The sequence below is a fragment of the Mchenga conophoros genome, linkage group LG10 (assembly GCF_057382185.1).
Source record: "Mchenga conophoros isolate Kocher_MC1m ecotype Shallow Benthic linkage group LG10, M_conophoros_male_GT1.1, whole genome shotgun sequence".
NCBI lineage: Eukaryota > Metazoa > Chordata > Actinopteri > Cichliformes > Cichlidae > Mchenga > Mchenga conophoros.
Window position 1 is genome coordinate 16,995,230 of NC_140535.1, and position 15,592 is coordinate 17,010,821.

The 15,592-nt window shown below is 42.2% G+C and overlaps 2 protein-coding genes across 3 annotated transcripts; both read left to right on the plus strand.

The window, feature by feature from the left end:
• Positions 1 to 4,605: 4,605 nt before the first annotated feature.
• Positions 4,606 to 9,357, plus strand: LOC146565641 (organic solute transporter subunit alpha-like). Its single transcript, XM_085287942.1, has 8 exons — positions 4,606 to 4,886; positions 4,985 to 5,136; positions 5,325 to 5,398; positions 6,657 to 6,815; positions 6,969 to 7,080; positions 7,196 to 7,342; positions 8,369 to 8,474; positions 8,581 to 9,357. The coding sequence occupies exons 1-8, from the start codon at positions 4,814 to 4,816 to the stop codon at positions 8,733 to 8,735; spliced, it is 978 nt and encodes a 325-aa protein (XP_085144068.1). The 5' UTR covers positions 4,606 to 4,813; the 3' UTR covers positions 8,736 to 9,357.
• A 1,377-nt stretch (positions 9,358 to 10,734) lies between these two features.
• Positions 10,735 to 15,089, plus strand: LOC146565642 (uncharacterized). 2 transcript variants are annotated; one of them, XM_085288929.1, is made up of 2 exons: positions 10,735 to 14,063; positions 14,342 to 15,089. In XM_085288929.1, exons 1-2 carry the CDS (start codon positions 10,967 to 10,969, stop codon positions 14,395 to 14,397), a joined length of 3,153 nt encoding a protein of 1,050 aa, XP_085145055.1. In that variant the 5' UTR covers positions 10,735 to 10,966; the 3' UTR covers positions 14,398 to 15,089. The 2 variants fall into 2 exon arrangements, with proteins under 2 accessions (XP_085145055.1, XP_085145054.1); XM_085288928.1 differs by having other exon boundaries at positions 10,735 to 15,089.
• Positions 15,090 to 15,592: the final 503 nt, after the last annotated feature.

The following is a 15,592-nucleotide window of genomic DNA, read 5'->3' on the forward strand; positions in this document are numbered from 1 at the left end:
CAGCTCAGTGGCAAGCAAACCAATTTAAAACTTTCATGTAATGTGTTTTTTCTGAACATTTTATATTTGATATTCTGTTTCTCACCATAAAAATTACAGACTGTTCGGGGTTTTTTTATAACTGAACAACCTTACAACTTCAGCAGGGAATGAAGTAATCATTTACCCCACTGTAAGCTGTGAACAGTTCTAAGGTTTTCTACACAGGTAGTGTGGCCAGTTCCCTTCTGCTTTCTCACCTTCCACAAACTATCACTTAATGCCCCTCCGGTGGTCCTGCTTGGGCCCTCAGACTCTGGGGCCTCTGGATGTCTGGAGCCTGGATCTCCTCCATGCCTGCTTCATGCCCTGGGGGACAGGGCTATGGCTCTCTACACCCTCTAGCAGACCATTACATGGGGAAACCTTTTGAATACAAGCGCGCTGATCCACACAGGTGTGCACACGGGTGTTCAGTGTTCATAGACATAAACTACACCTTTATTGGCTGCTATTTCCAAGCACATTGTGCGCTGTAGGTCCTGCTTGCTACACAACAACATTCAATATTTAGTATTTACTGCTGTTTACACTTAGCTAGATTAACGTGATGCTGTTGTGTTTAGTATGTTGCTCTGTTTTTTTTGCTTGTTTTCTCTTCTTTTTCTCTCAACAGGTGATCCAGGAGGTTTTTCTTTCTGGTCTTTCTCTTTTTAAGTGCCCTTTCTCACTGTCCCTCTTCCCTTCTGTTTTTCTTTTCCTTCATCTTTCTTTCTCCCTTTCCTATCCCTCAGTCATGTCTGTCCCGTCTGTAACAACTGAAAATAAAATAAAATAAATAATAACAACAAAGGTTGATCAAATGGACCAATACGGCAAGGTCGTGATGATCCATTTGGCAAAGTAAATCCATTGGGTATCCTTGTTGGTCTTCAGACAACAATTCTGACGGCTAAAGAACCAAATGGGACAGGCAAAAAAAAACAACTATCACTTAATGCTCCAAAATATCAACTAAACTCAATAAAGAGTCCAAAACAAATGTATGTAGATTCACAATTACAATACCAATCACAGACCAACAAACACAGCATAAGCTTGTCAAAAATCCACCAGTCTCAATCAGTATGGCACTTTTAAATGTCCGCTCTCTGTTGAACAAGTCTTTTATTATTAATGATTTAATTTTAAATAATAAACTTGACTGTTTATTTTTAACTGAAACATGGCTGGGTTTGGATGCACCAGTTGTTCCCACCAAATTTTAATTTCTCTTTTTCTATTAGAAGTGGTAAGAGAGGTGGTGGGACTGCATCTTTAGCCAACAACACACTCACCACCAAACAAATTTTATTTGATCATTTTACCACTTTTGAATTCCACGCTATTGTTTTCAGCAGCCCTCCAGTTTTATCTGTCACAATTTATAGACCACCTAAAGACAGCGCTGCTTTTATCAAGGAATTCTCAGAATTTTTAACAAACATACATTCAAAATATAATATGATCATTTTAACCGGTGATTTTAACCTGCACATAGATAATCCTTCTGACCCTGCATCAAAAGAATTCTTAAACATTCTTCACTGTTTGGATTTTACCCAGCACGTCACGCAGCCGACTCACAACAGAGGACACACTCTGGACCTGGTCATCACCCATGGGCTGTCCACCAGCGTGTCCTCTGTTGTTGACTTGGCTGTCTCTGACCACTACTGTGTGTTTTTTAACATCACCGGTTTTATTCAGCGGGAGACCTCAGTGCAAACTGTGAGGAGGCGCTATCTAACCTCTGAAGTGGCTGCAAATTTTACCAGGGTTTTAGACGAATGCTCCCCTGTGATTTTACCTGCACCCTGCAATTTGATTTTTAATCATTTTAACAGCAAACTGAAGAAAAGCCTTGACTCCGTTGCTCCACTCACCACCAAAAAGATTAACGTAAAACATGCATCACCCTGGAGAAACGAAGAAGTCAAAAAACTCAAAAGAAATTGCAGGGCAGCAGAAAGGAGATGGAGGAAAAATAAAAATACTATCAACCATCAAATATTTTGCGAGCAACTTAAAATGTACAATAATACATTAAGGAATTCAAGAAATTCATACTTCGCCAAAATAACCAACAATAACAAAAATAATCCCAAGGTCCTCTTTTCCACCATAGATCATTTATTTAACCCTGATTTTAACAGCAAAGAACCCCCACAGACTCACTCTGTGAGCAGTTTGCAGACCCCTTCAGGGGAAAAATCAGCGCCATCAGATCTGATATTTTATCTAATCGCGATATGATTTTAAACACATCTGAGGGCTCGATTGTACCTGAGGAGACACTGGACAGCTTTGTCTTGGTTAATGCTGAGAACCTTAAGAAAGTTTTCTCCACAGTGAGACCCACCACATGTCTTGTAGATCCAATCCCCTCTTCACTCCTTAAAACACTTTATGGATTTTTTGAAGCTGAGCTTTTATACATGATGAATTGCTCTCTTCAGTCGAGCGTCTTCCCTGTTGCCTTTAAAACAGCGGTGGTGAGGCCCCTTCTGAAGAAGAGCAATTTGGATTGTAATGATTTTAATAACCACAGACCTGTATCCAACTTACCATTTTTAAGTAAAATCTTAGAAAAACTTGTTTTTACTCAGATTAATGATTTTTTGAATGATAGACAGATCCTGGAGATATTCCAGTCTGGATTTAGGGTGAACCACAGCACAGAGACGGCTCTTCTAAAGGTTTTAAATGATCTTAGATGTAACTGGGACTCCCAAAAGCTCTCAGTCCTGGTGCTACTGGATCTAAGCGCAGCCTTTGATACAGTAGACCACGCTATTCTTTTAAACAGACTAAAACACATGGTGGGCCTCTCTGGTGCTGTACACAACTGGTTCACTTCATATCTCTCAGACAGAACTTTTATGGTGAGTATGGATACATGCTCCTCTAAGATCCATGAAATGACATGTGGTGTGCCTCAAGGGTCGGTTCTAGGCCCTGTACTTTTTAATTTGTATATGCTCCCTCTCGGCAGTGTCATCAAGAGGCATGGAGTGAACTTCCACAGTTACGCTGATGACACGCAGCTGTACATCTCCGTGTCTCCTGATGACATCAGACCAATGGATGCCCTTTTTAACTGTATTTTAGATATAAGATCTTGGATGTCAGAAAACTTTTTACAGCTTAACCAGGACAAAACTGAAGTTTTAATCGTCGGTCCTGAGGCTCAGAGAGAGAAACTCTTGTCTAAATTAGAGGCATTTTCACTATGTCCTTCGCTACAAGTGAAAAACCTGGGTGTTATTTTTGACTCTGAGCTTGGTTTTATCCCACATATTAAACATGTAACCAAAATTGGATTTTATCATCTAAAAAATATAGCCAGAGTCCGCCCTATTCTCTCTCGGGCAAACACGGAGATGCTGATGCATGCTTTTATTACCAGTCGCATTGATTACTGTAAGACCCACCTTTTTAATTTAGCTTTTACTTAACGTTTATTTATTTTATGCTTATTTATTCTATCCTGTTATTCTATTATTAATTTAGGCTTTACCTAATATTTATTGATTTTATTCTTATTCATTTTTTAATCTTCTTACTCTATTTATATTTATATTGTATCCCGTTCTTATTTATTTTACCCTGTATATATCCTATTGTGTCATATCTTCAGTGTTTCCTCAGAGGGCGCTCTCTGCACCGGGGCTGTGATCGACCATGGCTGCTGGGGCTCTGGGGGTCCTCTCAGCCTGGCTGGGGGGCTTCTTTGCCTCCCTCCTGCTGTGTGCCCAGCCTGGAGGTCTGTGACCGGCTCCCGGTGCAGACGGCTCCCTGTTATAGTGTTTCCTCACTTGGCTCATGCGTACCCAGCCCAATTTTACTCTTTAAGTGTGCATGTGTGTATTCGAGATGAATCAAGATTGTGAGCATCATTTTTTTCCTTCTTGCAAAAGAAATATGATGACATGGTGAAAAAAAACTAGACAATTATTAGCCAGAGACAGTTGAGCGACCACAGTGCCATTCACCTCTCTGTAACAGAATAACAGATAAAGTTTAATAGTCTCACCACTCAACATTTGAACCCTCTGGAATTTTTCTAGGTAATAGATTTGAAAAGCCTATGTAGGATTTTCAACTTTAAACGTTTCTCATTAGTTTTTCTCTGCTCCCATTCATGCCGTACTGGCTTTCTTTAGTAGTATTATATATAGTACTGTGGAAAAGGTTAAAAAAGAATCACTTTGCATTTTGGAGCACTGGATAGAAGCTCAGATAAAATGTTCCTATGGCTTCATAGATTTCTGCGTAACATACCTGACCATAGCTGAGCCTAAACTTTCACACCAGAAAGCCAAACTGAGACTGAAGTAATGAAAGCTAACCTTTAAAGCAATAGTTTAACGTCGAAATACTGTAAATTAGCCGAGAATCAAAAACTATAGCTCACAGCTCACGTTATGCACTGAGAAGGAAATAACACACCCTGCCAAAGTTCACTTTTCCTGACGCACAATGAATCTTAGCCTTTCACTAAAACTCTGACCTTTGTGTTTTTTAATTACAGTCACTTAAACCTGTGAATAAATGCATCACCAGTTGCTCATGCGTTCTCATAAAGTTGCCTGCCACTTCTTATCCCACCTTCACTTCTTCAGAATCCCTTAAGTGCTAGGTACTCAGCTCTGTGTTGAAGACTCTGGAATGTAAAGGGGAAGCAGGTTTTACTTTTATGACTGCAACACTATTTATATTTTTTTAATTTTACTCTTGTTAATATTTGTTAGTCTATTTTTAGTCTATTTTTTAAGACAAGCGTCTGCCTACCATGGAAGCTCTAAATGGAACCATTGATCCAGCTTGTCTGAAGGGTCGACCGCTGGCTATTGACATGCTCAACCGTAAGTTATACACACTACTATATTCATTTAGATTTTAACCTGAAGAAAGTCTGATTCATGCTGTTTCTATGTGTCTCCTATTGTTCTTTTTTAATCAGAGCTAGATACATTTGGCTATTGCCTGTACTTCATGCTCACCTTGATGTCCTGTGTCTCCCTGCTTGTGTACCTGGAACAGTGTGCCTATATTTACAAAAAACTACCCTACCCCAAGAAGACCTTGGTCATTTGGGTAAACGGTGCAGCACCAGTGAGTATTCAGGCCTGCTTAAGTTTTATAACATGCCACTGATTGTAAAACAAATATGATTGCAACCATTAACAAGTTTCAACAACTTGTTAATGGAGAAAGTAAGCCACAGTACATTAACAGACGTCTTCAAACGTTATAAGCGTTGCAGCTGCATGTTTTTAAACACAACAATTTTACCGTTTCAGGTCATTTCCACCATGTCATGCTTAGCTATGTGGATCCCGAGGGCATTTATGATTACAGACCTGACATCTAACAGGTGAGTTTTCCTTTAACTACACTTGCAAAACATTTCCCAGTGTAGTCAGTGTTTTTTTTTGTTTTGTTTGTTTTTTTTTGTTACAGTTTAACAGTTTAATGAATTATTACACATGACGGGTCAAAACTCACACTTTGCACAAAATAACAGAGAAAAAGAAAACGCCATTGAGCCATTTGATCCACTCTGAAATGGCACCAACAGATAAATATGAAAAATTGAACATTTTAAAACACTTTTTTCAAGCATTAGTTCAACAAAAGTATCTGCTGATCTAATGTGATCCTTGGGAAAAGTAAGTAAACTCTTTACTGGAAACTTGTTGATAGTGTTTGGCATAATTAGTCTCCATCAGACTTTTTCTTCCATGGAAGTTAGATTGAAATCTGAGCTGCGACTTGGCTTCCCCACTTGCTTTCTTTTGGGGTTTTTAATCTGTTCCCTAGTCGATGTATTAGTGTGCAAAGATTTTTATCCTGTTGAAAGACCAGCTTTTAGTTTAAATTTCAGATTGCCTCACATTAGCTTGAAAGAATCTTTGATATAATGCAGAATTTATAAATGCATTAAAAACAGCCAGCTGTCCTGTCCCTGAGGCAACAGGACAAATCCAGACCAGATGAACATGCAGCACCATACGTCACATTTCTGATGTGAGCCTGCTCTTGAGAAACAGCCATTAGCCTAATCCTTTTTTGTTTGTTTGTTTTACTGTGGCTGAGTTATTACTTATTTCAAAAGGGCTTGGTGGTTGCATTTATGCTAATTGAAAAAACGTAGCTAATGTTTGTTTGGGACATTAAAAGCTTGGCCTCCCATGCAGGTCAGATTTCTTCAATTTCTGGATTTGGATGCATGGAACTTTTGGATACTAACCTGGCATCAACATATATATCTATATCTATATTTACCATCATGCAAGTTGTTTCTAATGCTTACTTTGGTGAGGCATTCTGTACAAAAACAGTCAGCAGATGCCAACATCTGAACAGGGACTCAAACCACCAACTTGCAGCTTATAAGCTGGTGGCTCTAACAGCTGGTCTTTGTCTCAGTCAAGTTGTCCACTGTGAATTTTTAGCTGCCTGCACAAACATAGCAGGTTAGATCAGGCACACATTTCACACTACTATAAATACATTTTTGAATTTTTCTACCTGTGATGGTTACGTTCATTTGATATTTTATGAGATTTGCATAATTAACAATACATAACAGCACATCTTAGACGTGTGTTGAGTTACCTCTTTCCTTACAGTTATTTTGCAGTTGTGATTTACAAGATCTTGCTTCTGTTGATTGAGGAGTTGGGTGGCAGCAATGCCTTTTTGGAGAAGTTCTCTGGTAAACCCTTTTGGATCAGCACAGGACCCTGCTGCTGCTGTTGTCCATGTTTACCCGACGTCCCCATGTCAAGGTAAAGAGAGTCTGCATATCACTGCGCTGGCTCTAGCTCAAGCCTGTGTCAGATTTCCATATCATATATTCTGTCATTCTGCATTGACTGCACATTACCTTATCATGGTACACATGTGTAATGTTAGTCTGTCTCTGGACTGGGTTTGTTCAGGCGAATGTTATTCCTGCTGAAGTTAGGCTCTCTTCAGTATGCAATCCTGAAAACGGTGTTCACTGTCCTGTCTATAGTACTGTGGACCAATGGCAACTATGATCCTACTAATGTAAGTATTTGAAATGGTTCTCTACATATCTGAGTGGACTAAAATAGATGTGCGTTAAATTAAAACATATTTCTATAAGATTCATATAAATGTGTGTGTGTTTCTTTTTTTTCAGCTAGGAATCTATGGTATAACCCTTTGGATTAGCCTATTTGTTGGTGTTCTAACCATCATCTCCCTTTGGCCTGTTGCCATTGTCTTCATGAACATGAACCGCTATCTACGCCCACTCAGGATTATACCAAAGTATGCAATGTACCAAGTGAGTCAACAGCTGTAATACCAGATGCTAAGGTGCTTCACATGTGTTGGGGGTAACTCCTGAAGCTGACTTAACACAGCTAATTTTCTTGTGATGAGTTAATCTGCTCAATTTGTGAAGAGAAATCAAAAGGTAATTTCCTCTATCAGAGAACAGGGATACCATGCCAGCATGGATGCTTTTGACATTGTGAAAACTCAGATAGGCTGAAAATGTGAAAACATAGAAAACCCATAAGTGACCAACAAATTTGACTGAACTCCAGAGACCAGCACTACAAAGCGGGAGTTTGTCTTATTCGGATAACTTCAGAGTTAATCCTCGATTTTCCGTACTCCAAAGGTGGTTCACTTCTTACCTGTGTATATCACCTCAACCTCGTGAACCTAAAAGGCTTCAGAGCAGCTTAGGTCCTAGATTAGCTATCAACAGGTATGAAATCACTGCCTGATGACCAATCCATTCTCCAGAAAATGGTGTAACAGCTCCCTAAACGTCCCTTGAACTCATAACCAGCGTTGCGTGACTAATTATCCTGAATGCTGATGTAGGGTTCGGTGAACAGTTACACTGGGGATGCTGAACTTGCTTCATAGTACGGGGCTCTGGTGTTTTTTGGGTAGATCATACACCACTACTGCAGTTAATTAACTAGTAATAATTTCTCAAATCTGGCTCTCTCCCATGTGTGTCATTGGATCTATCGCCCTCTGCTTTCCACTCTTTCCCTTACAGTCGTGGCAGACGGCTGCCTCTCCCTGACTTTGGTTCAGACGTTTCTCCCTGTAAAACTGAACTGAACTTAGTATTTTGCAAATGCCAAAGCCAATAATGCAATACCAACAGCCATGACCTAAATCGTATATTTAAAGAAAATGACTGGAACATGCACCAAGATTTAATGGAGTTATCCTTTGCCTGTGCTTCACCAGCCTGTCCACCAACTTTCAGTGAAAATCAGCCTAGTAGACATGCTACACAATCAGCATGACCACTGTGTAAATGTTACATTGTTTTTATCCTTAGTTAACACTTGTGTTGAGCCAGCTGCAGACATCGATCGTTAACATCGTGGCCTTGTACGGAAACATCGCCTGTGCTCCTCCATTAAGTTCTCAAGCCCGTGGAACCAGTAAGAAACATTTCTAAACGCCTTTCAGATATGCACAACTGATGTGAAATGAAACTACCCAACACTGATTTATTGTTGTTTTTGTGTGTGTGTGTGTGTCCCGCAGTGCTTAATCAGCAGATACTGATCATGGAGATGTTCATCATCACCCTGGTCAATCGGTTTTTGTACCGCCGCACATATGAGGCAGTTGAGACACATGACAGTGAAGAGAACACCACAGCGCTGCCAGAGGCTACTCTCATGGAGCATGATGTCTAAAAAAGGACAGTGAATCACTGTGTATCACTGCTCTTTAACTATGTAAATGATTATGTAAGTTAAGAGATCATAAAGTAGTCTAACATTTTACCTCATTTAAGGAAAGGAGAGAGAAATGCCTCCGTTTTACTGGATTCATAAGCACCCTTTGCATTGCTTTCAGCCCTGTCTTTGACATATATCCATGGAAAAAGTACAATCTCTTTCTGAGTTCTGATGTTTATGCATGATAATAGATAGATAGATTCTGGGTACTGAAAGTTTTAAGTTATGCTGACAGAAATACCAACAAGGAAAATCTCTTAATTTGACTGACTTACATTACTTATAGTAGAATTGTTGTTTCTTGCAGATGATTAGATGTAAACAGTGCTGTGCAGGACATTTTCTTGGCCATTAGATGCACCTCATATCGCATTTATGATAAAGAAATGTCAGTAGTATCAATCTTCTCTTGTCATCAGTCTCTGCAAACATGTATGCAGTGTATCTTTGTATGCAGTTTCTTTTTTAAAGAAGTTTTACCATTTTTTTAGACAATACTGGAGCTTTTTGTCACACTGGGGCAAATGCACAGGGTGGGAGTTTTACATTGGCCTCGAGAGAAGTGAATAAAAACAACTTTTTCATTTTGTTAACTAATGTTTGCGTGTGTTTGATGTGTACAGTGACATATGTTTTTGTTTATTTTCCCCCTTTAGCTTAACAAAGGAGATAAATGCTGAAGCATTACTCAGTTCATTTCTGCATTTCTGTCTGCGTAGACCTAAACTGAGGACTTAAGGCAGAAAATAGAGACTTTAATGAAACTGTCTTTGAAAAGAGGTACTTGTGAGCAAAACAGATGTCACACCATCTCTATTTAAGTGACATTTTCACGACGATGACAATTTTTCAAACACTGCATTTAAGATACTTCCCTTTGAGTGAGTGAGCCTGAGTGAATATATCTTTAAGCGTCCCACTGAATCTTAACACAGCTCAGAATAGCCAGATTTTTTCAAAGAAGGCTGACCCACTTACACAGACTTATCCGGGCCAGAGAATGCATGTGGATGAGACAGCAGCTTTATTTTCAGACTTGCTGCTGTACGTTCTACTGCTGTTTCTCGAGCAGCCACAAGGAGCCGCCCTAGTTCTGCCCGCCCAAACTAAATTCATTAACCCGGTGATAATTAAAACATAACAAGTTCCCCCTCATAAATATACATCATTTGCAAATTAGAAAAGGCATGCAGGTCTATATAACTCAGGGCCATCACACAGATTTAAATGTTGAATTAGCAGTTGCTTCACAGAGTTTAATGCCCCCCTTTTTCTCGCTATCTCAAAAATCTGGTGGTGACTCTGTCAAGACGCTCAAAAGGTCATACCAACAAGCCCGAGTTTTCAGTGGGATTTTAAAAAACTTAAAAAATTAGCCACCACTAAAAAATATGAATAAAATAAAAAAGGATTACAGTTGGTTCAATGTTTTCTAAAAGGTGTTACAAATATGCTTTTTGAACACATATCCAACACATTAGATGAAAAGAAAAAGAAAGGCAAATAATATGCTAATTATATTCTAAGATTATTGCTCTTTATTATTATTAATAGACGTCAATTTCTATTCATAAATCACAGCTTCATGACACATTTAACAGACTGGTGAGAGTTGCGGTGATGCAGATGATTGAAATGAGGCCAGTTTATTTAGAATTAAGGCAAATCCACAGCACAAACCAATTATTAGGCTGCATGTAGAGGTAGCGCTGCCCTAATCTGGATGAGACGTTTTATATAAAGCCAGATCATTGAGAATTGAAAATGTGGCCCTATTAATGGAGCATTTGTCTTTGCTGTTTATATAAACAGAGTCATCAGACAGGAAGAGAGGAAGAGAAAGCTATGTTCAGGGTGGGTTGATGACAGCCCCTGGCTCTGCATTGCTGACGAAAGCTGCTTAGCCCCTCAGTTGCTATGGCAACCAGGGAGGGCAGCCAGACAAAAATGAGCCAAAGGGGAGGGGCTTTTGAGGGAGAAATAGAGGAGAAAGGGCTGGATGGGAAAGAAAGACGGAGGGAGGGATACGGACAAGTGATAAAGAAACACTGAGAGCAGAGGAGGTAGCGCAAGGCTACACACGGAGAAAAAGGTCTGGATATAAATGCTCCATCACTGGCTGGGGAATAAAATCTGCAGCAGCTGACAGGAGGATACAAAAACAAAAAGGGGGACGCAGAGAGAAGATGGACGTACAAACGGAGAACATGGACCCCCCACCTTGTGAATCGCAGCCAAGTGGAAAAATCAGAAAAGGATTCAAGCTGTTTGGCAAACGCAAGCCAGGTAACATCTTTTCTATTCGAAGCAAAGGAGATGGAAACAACAAGTCACCTGTTCACAGGAGCAAAACACTAGATGGATTATCAGAGAGTCCTGCGCCAGATTCTGAGCAGGAGCCGGACAAGGAAAAGGGACAGGAGGTGAGCGAGGCAGAGAAGGAGCAGGCAGAGGAGGAGCAACTCGGCGAAGATGGCGTTCTGGCTGCCGCCCCTGCTCGCAACTCAGTTTCTTCAGCCAGCTCAGCCAAGTCTCTCAGCTTCCTGTCACTGCTGAGGGGTGGCAGGAGGGGAGTGGGGGACCGCCGAGTCCACACCGTGTCCCAGCCAGTGGGTCGCCAGCGTCGTGGGCTGAAGGGTCTCTTTGGAAATGTTAAGTTCAAATCGAAAGATAAAGAGGAGAAGGAGGAACTCCCTCCTAGTCCGCTCCTCATGTCATCCCGTGCCAACAGTGTTGAAATCATCAAAGAGGACCTCACCCTCACACCCAAATCCCAGCCTCGCTCTCTGGACAGCCCTGAAACAGAGAGGCGTGAGCACGTCAAGAGTGCAACAACTCTGGACAGTGCAACCCCATCCCCACCAGAGACTGCAACTTCCCAGGTAACAACAAGCAATGTGAGTAAAACTCATGAAAATGTAGCGCCGTCGCCCACCCATGAGCCACCACTGGTGCCCGGGGACACCAGCCTGAGCTCGTTGCTTGCGGACATCTCGTCTCTCCTGACTTTTGACTCCATCACAGGGGGTGGGGACATCATGGCTGATGTGGAAGCAGAGTGGGGGAAAGCGAGCAGTGCTATCAGCGCTGTGGTGACTGAGGTCACGCCAACATCCACATCTCCCTTCTCCAAACCCACTATCTCCTCTCCGCTGAGTCCCACAAAAGTCAGCACTGCTTCCACAGCAAAACCTTCTCATGTAGCCGTCCCCACTGCCACTTCACCCCAACCCTTTACTGCACTGTCGAAGGCAACTACAACCTCTTCTCCCATTTCCAAGCCAAGCACCACCCCCACAACTTTCACCAAATCTTCCACTCTGACAACTCCCTCAGTCAAACTGAGCTCAGACTCTACTCCAGCCTCTGAGCCTTCTGTCAGCGCTAAAACCATCACAGCTCTGGCGCCAACTACAACAAAACCCTTAGCGTTTCCTGTAACTTCAACAAACCTTTCAGCTCCAACGTCTTCCTTTGTGATTACAAGTAAATCTACAGTGATGTCCATCTCTACAGCAACCACAGCTCCTCCAAACACCCCAGCCTCTGTAGTAAAGGCTCCCTCATTTAGTCCAGTTCTTACCTCTACAGCTAGCAAACTGGCTTCACAGACTGTACTGCCTCCTCAAACTACTACTTCTGTAAGTAAACCCAGTCTTGTAGCTACTTCACCCCCCGTCTCCACCAAACCCTCATCAATAACCCACAGCCCACCCATCCCTGTTGCTATCTCCCAGCCTCCCCCTGCTAAGTCAAATTCAATTAGCACTTCCTGCAAACCTTCTCTAATCTCAGTTACAGTAGACTCTAAAACCCCAGTGACAGCATCACCAGCCTGCACAGTTACAACAAAACCATCTTCTCCTGACCCGGGTACTCTCTCTAAAACAGCAGCTCCCACATCAGCTGCAACCTCAGCCTCTGCATCTGGGGCCCTTTTCAAGCCTACACTCACCTCCACCCTCACAGAACAAAATAAAAGCCCTCCCTCACATGTAACTGCTCCTGATATCTGTCCTCCCACAGCTAAAACCCAACCCAGCCCTGCATCTATAACAACTCCAGCTTCAGTTTCTTCAGCTAAGCTTCCTCCTGCGACTAAACCCACCTCTGCCTCGGTCTTGTTAGATAAAACGCCCCCTACTCTCACACCAATTCCAGCACTTGCTACTCATGCAGCAGTTTCTACAGCATCTACTGCTCTGGGTCATATTCCAGTTTCTTTATCTAAAGATCAACCTGCTCCTGCTCAACCGCAAATTTCCCAATCTAAAACCCCTCCTGCCCCTGTTCAAGTCCCACTTTCTGTCTGTAAAGATCAGCCTGCTCCAGCTCAGATGGAGGGTCCTCAATCTAAAACCCCTCCTGCCCCAGCTCAGCCCCCAGTTACTGTATATAAAGATCTGGCCGCTCCAGCTCAAAAAGAAGTCCCTCAATCCAAACCCCCTCCCACCCCTGTTCAAATCCCAGCATCTGCATGTAAAGATCCATCTGCTCCAGCCCAACAGGAGGTTTTTCAATCAAAACCCCCACCTGCCCTGGCTAAAATCCCAGTTTCTGTATCTTCTGACTCTCCTGCCCCAATTTCTGTAGCCAAACCACTTTCTACTTCTGGTCAGATTCCAGTTTCTCAGCCAAAAGCCCACCCTGTACCTCCTGGTGCTCCTTGCCCTGTCACTTCTCTTCCTCCTACCCCTAAACCTCAGCCAAGTGAAGCTCCAGCCTCTGCTAAGTCTAGTGGAAGTGGACTAGCAACAGTGGATAGCCAATTGGCTAGTCCAAATGGCACAAATGGGGAGGGTGTGAAGACTGCACCGTGTAAAACCGAAGAACCACATAAGGAGTCGCGAACAAGCCTCCAAGAGCCCCCCAGAGAAAAGAGAACACAAGCCAAAGCATCAGGGCTGAGCAAAATCCCTGTCGTGGGAGGAAGCAGAGTGGGCAGGCTACCTGTCCGGGACAGCCAGCAACATGCTGATGAGGAATCAAACAGAAATCCGCCCACACCCGTGCTAGAAGAAGAAAGACCCCATTTTAACTCACATGATGCAGGAAACAAAGATAAAATCAGTGCTGCAGAAGCCACCTCAAAACACACCCAGGAGGACAGTCAGCACCCCCAACACCAGAAAGTTCTCACCAGTTCAGCGCGTGATTCAAAGATCCCCGTGAAGCACGGTGCACAGACTCACTCTGCCTCCCAAGTCCCTCAGACTAAAGAACCCCCTCGCACTAAGATACCCGTGTCCAAGGTTCCTGTCCGCAGAGCTGGTACTAAACCTGCAGCCACAGGTGGCAGCGCCCAGATAAGGAAATAAGACAGTGGATTGAATCAGTCGACTGCAGATTACTGCTCTGACTGCAACTTTTTTCCAACATCACGATTTTTTAAACTTTGCATTCTATACTGTAAATCCTGGCTGGTCTTTCTGTCATCTCTTGGCTTCACTACTTCATAAGCAACAAGAACAGAGTCAAGGAAACTGACAGCACTCAAGCACAAAACATCCCCGTGGGCAGCTGAAGCAACAAGCCCGGCTCTTTGGTGCTGAGCCACCCTAGACATGCACTCAGGAAAGGTTCGGGGTCACACCTGAACACAAAGCAGCATCGGTAACAAAGGATGAGCGAGATAAAAGGTCATAGGAACACAGTCTGTCTCTCTCTCTCTCACACACACACACACACCCTTTCACACAACATGGGCGAGTGCCTTTTTGAGGGTGCTTTTCCTACAGACTGTCAGAATTTTTTCAGTCTTTTCTACAGTACTTTTAACTTTTGTTACTCCCACTTTTTGTAGGAACCTTCAAGTCTTTTTTGTCTTTCTTTTCAGCAAGTCTCTTTGATAATAACCAATCCCTTTACCTTTTATTTATGCCAGGAGATGAACCGCAGGAGCTCTATAGATAAATGCAACAACCAAATTTTACATTCCACACCTTTCTCTGGATGTATGTAGCAGAAAAAAAACATGCCATGAAGTTTTTGCACAATATGTTGAACTGTACAGCGCCCGTGTGTCCACCTGCTCATATGTAACATACTCAGATCTCACTGTGAACTATGGGAGGGGCTGTGGTTTGAAAGAGTGGAAATTACTCCTCGCAATGAAATTGACAGTGGAGAGCAGCCATTAAAAATGGCATTGTGGACAGAAAGGATGGTGGGATGAGATCTCCAGCTCATGAACTGGCACATCTTTATTCATGTCCCAGTTATACTCTGATGAGAACAGCATCTCTGTGTAGAGACTCATCTATGTTGTCCTGTTTCCTATTTAATCAATAAAACAATATGAGTACCTAACATGTGGGATCTGTCTAAGTTGTGAACTGCACACCGTTTTTCATACTGTTGTAGTTTTAACATGGGGAGATACGAACACATGCCTGCAAATAACTCGGATTATATGGAAGGAACATGTAAATCTGAAATATAAGTAAAGGCTAAGAATCAGAGCAAAGAGAAGGAGTAATATTATATATTTTCCCTGACTGATCTTCACCATCTTACATGCAGCCAAGTCTCAGCTTGTCCTCACAGACACATCATTCCAGCGTCATCCACACTCCAAGCTCACTGACCTGAATAGTGAGCACATGAATGCCAGCTGAGCCAGGCCAATCAGCTGCGAGGGAAAACGCTTAACATGCATAGCCTACCTTATTATCAAAGGGAAAAGGGTCTGGGAATGTGTGTCATTGCTATTCTTAGTGTAAAAACATACCTAATGGACATGCTGAATGATTCCACTCTGACTGAGTCGATGATTTGCTTTGGAGTTTAATATCACTGCTGATAATTTTATT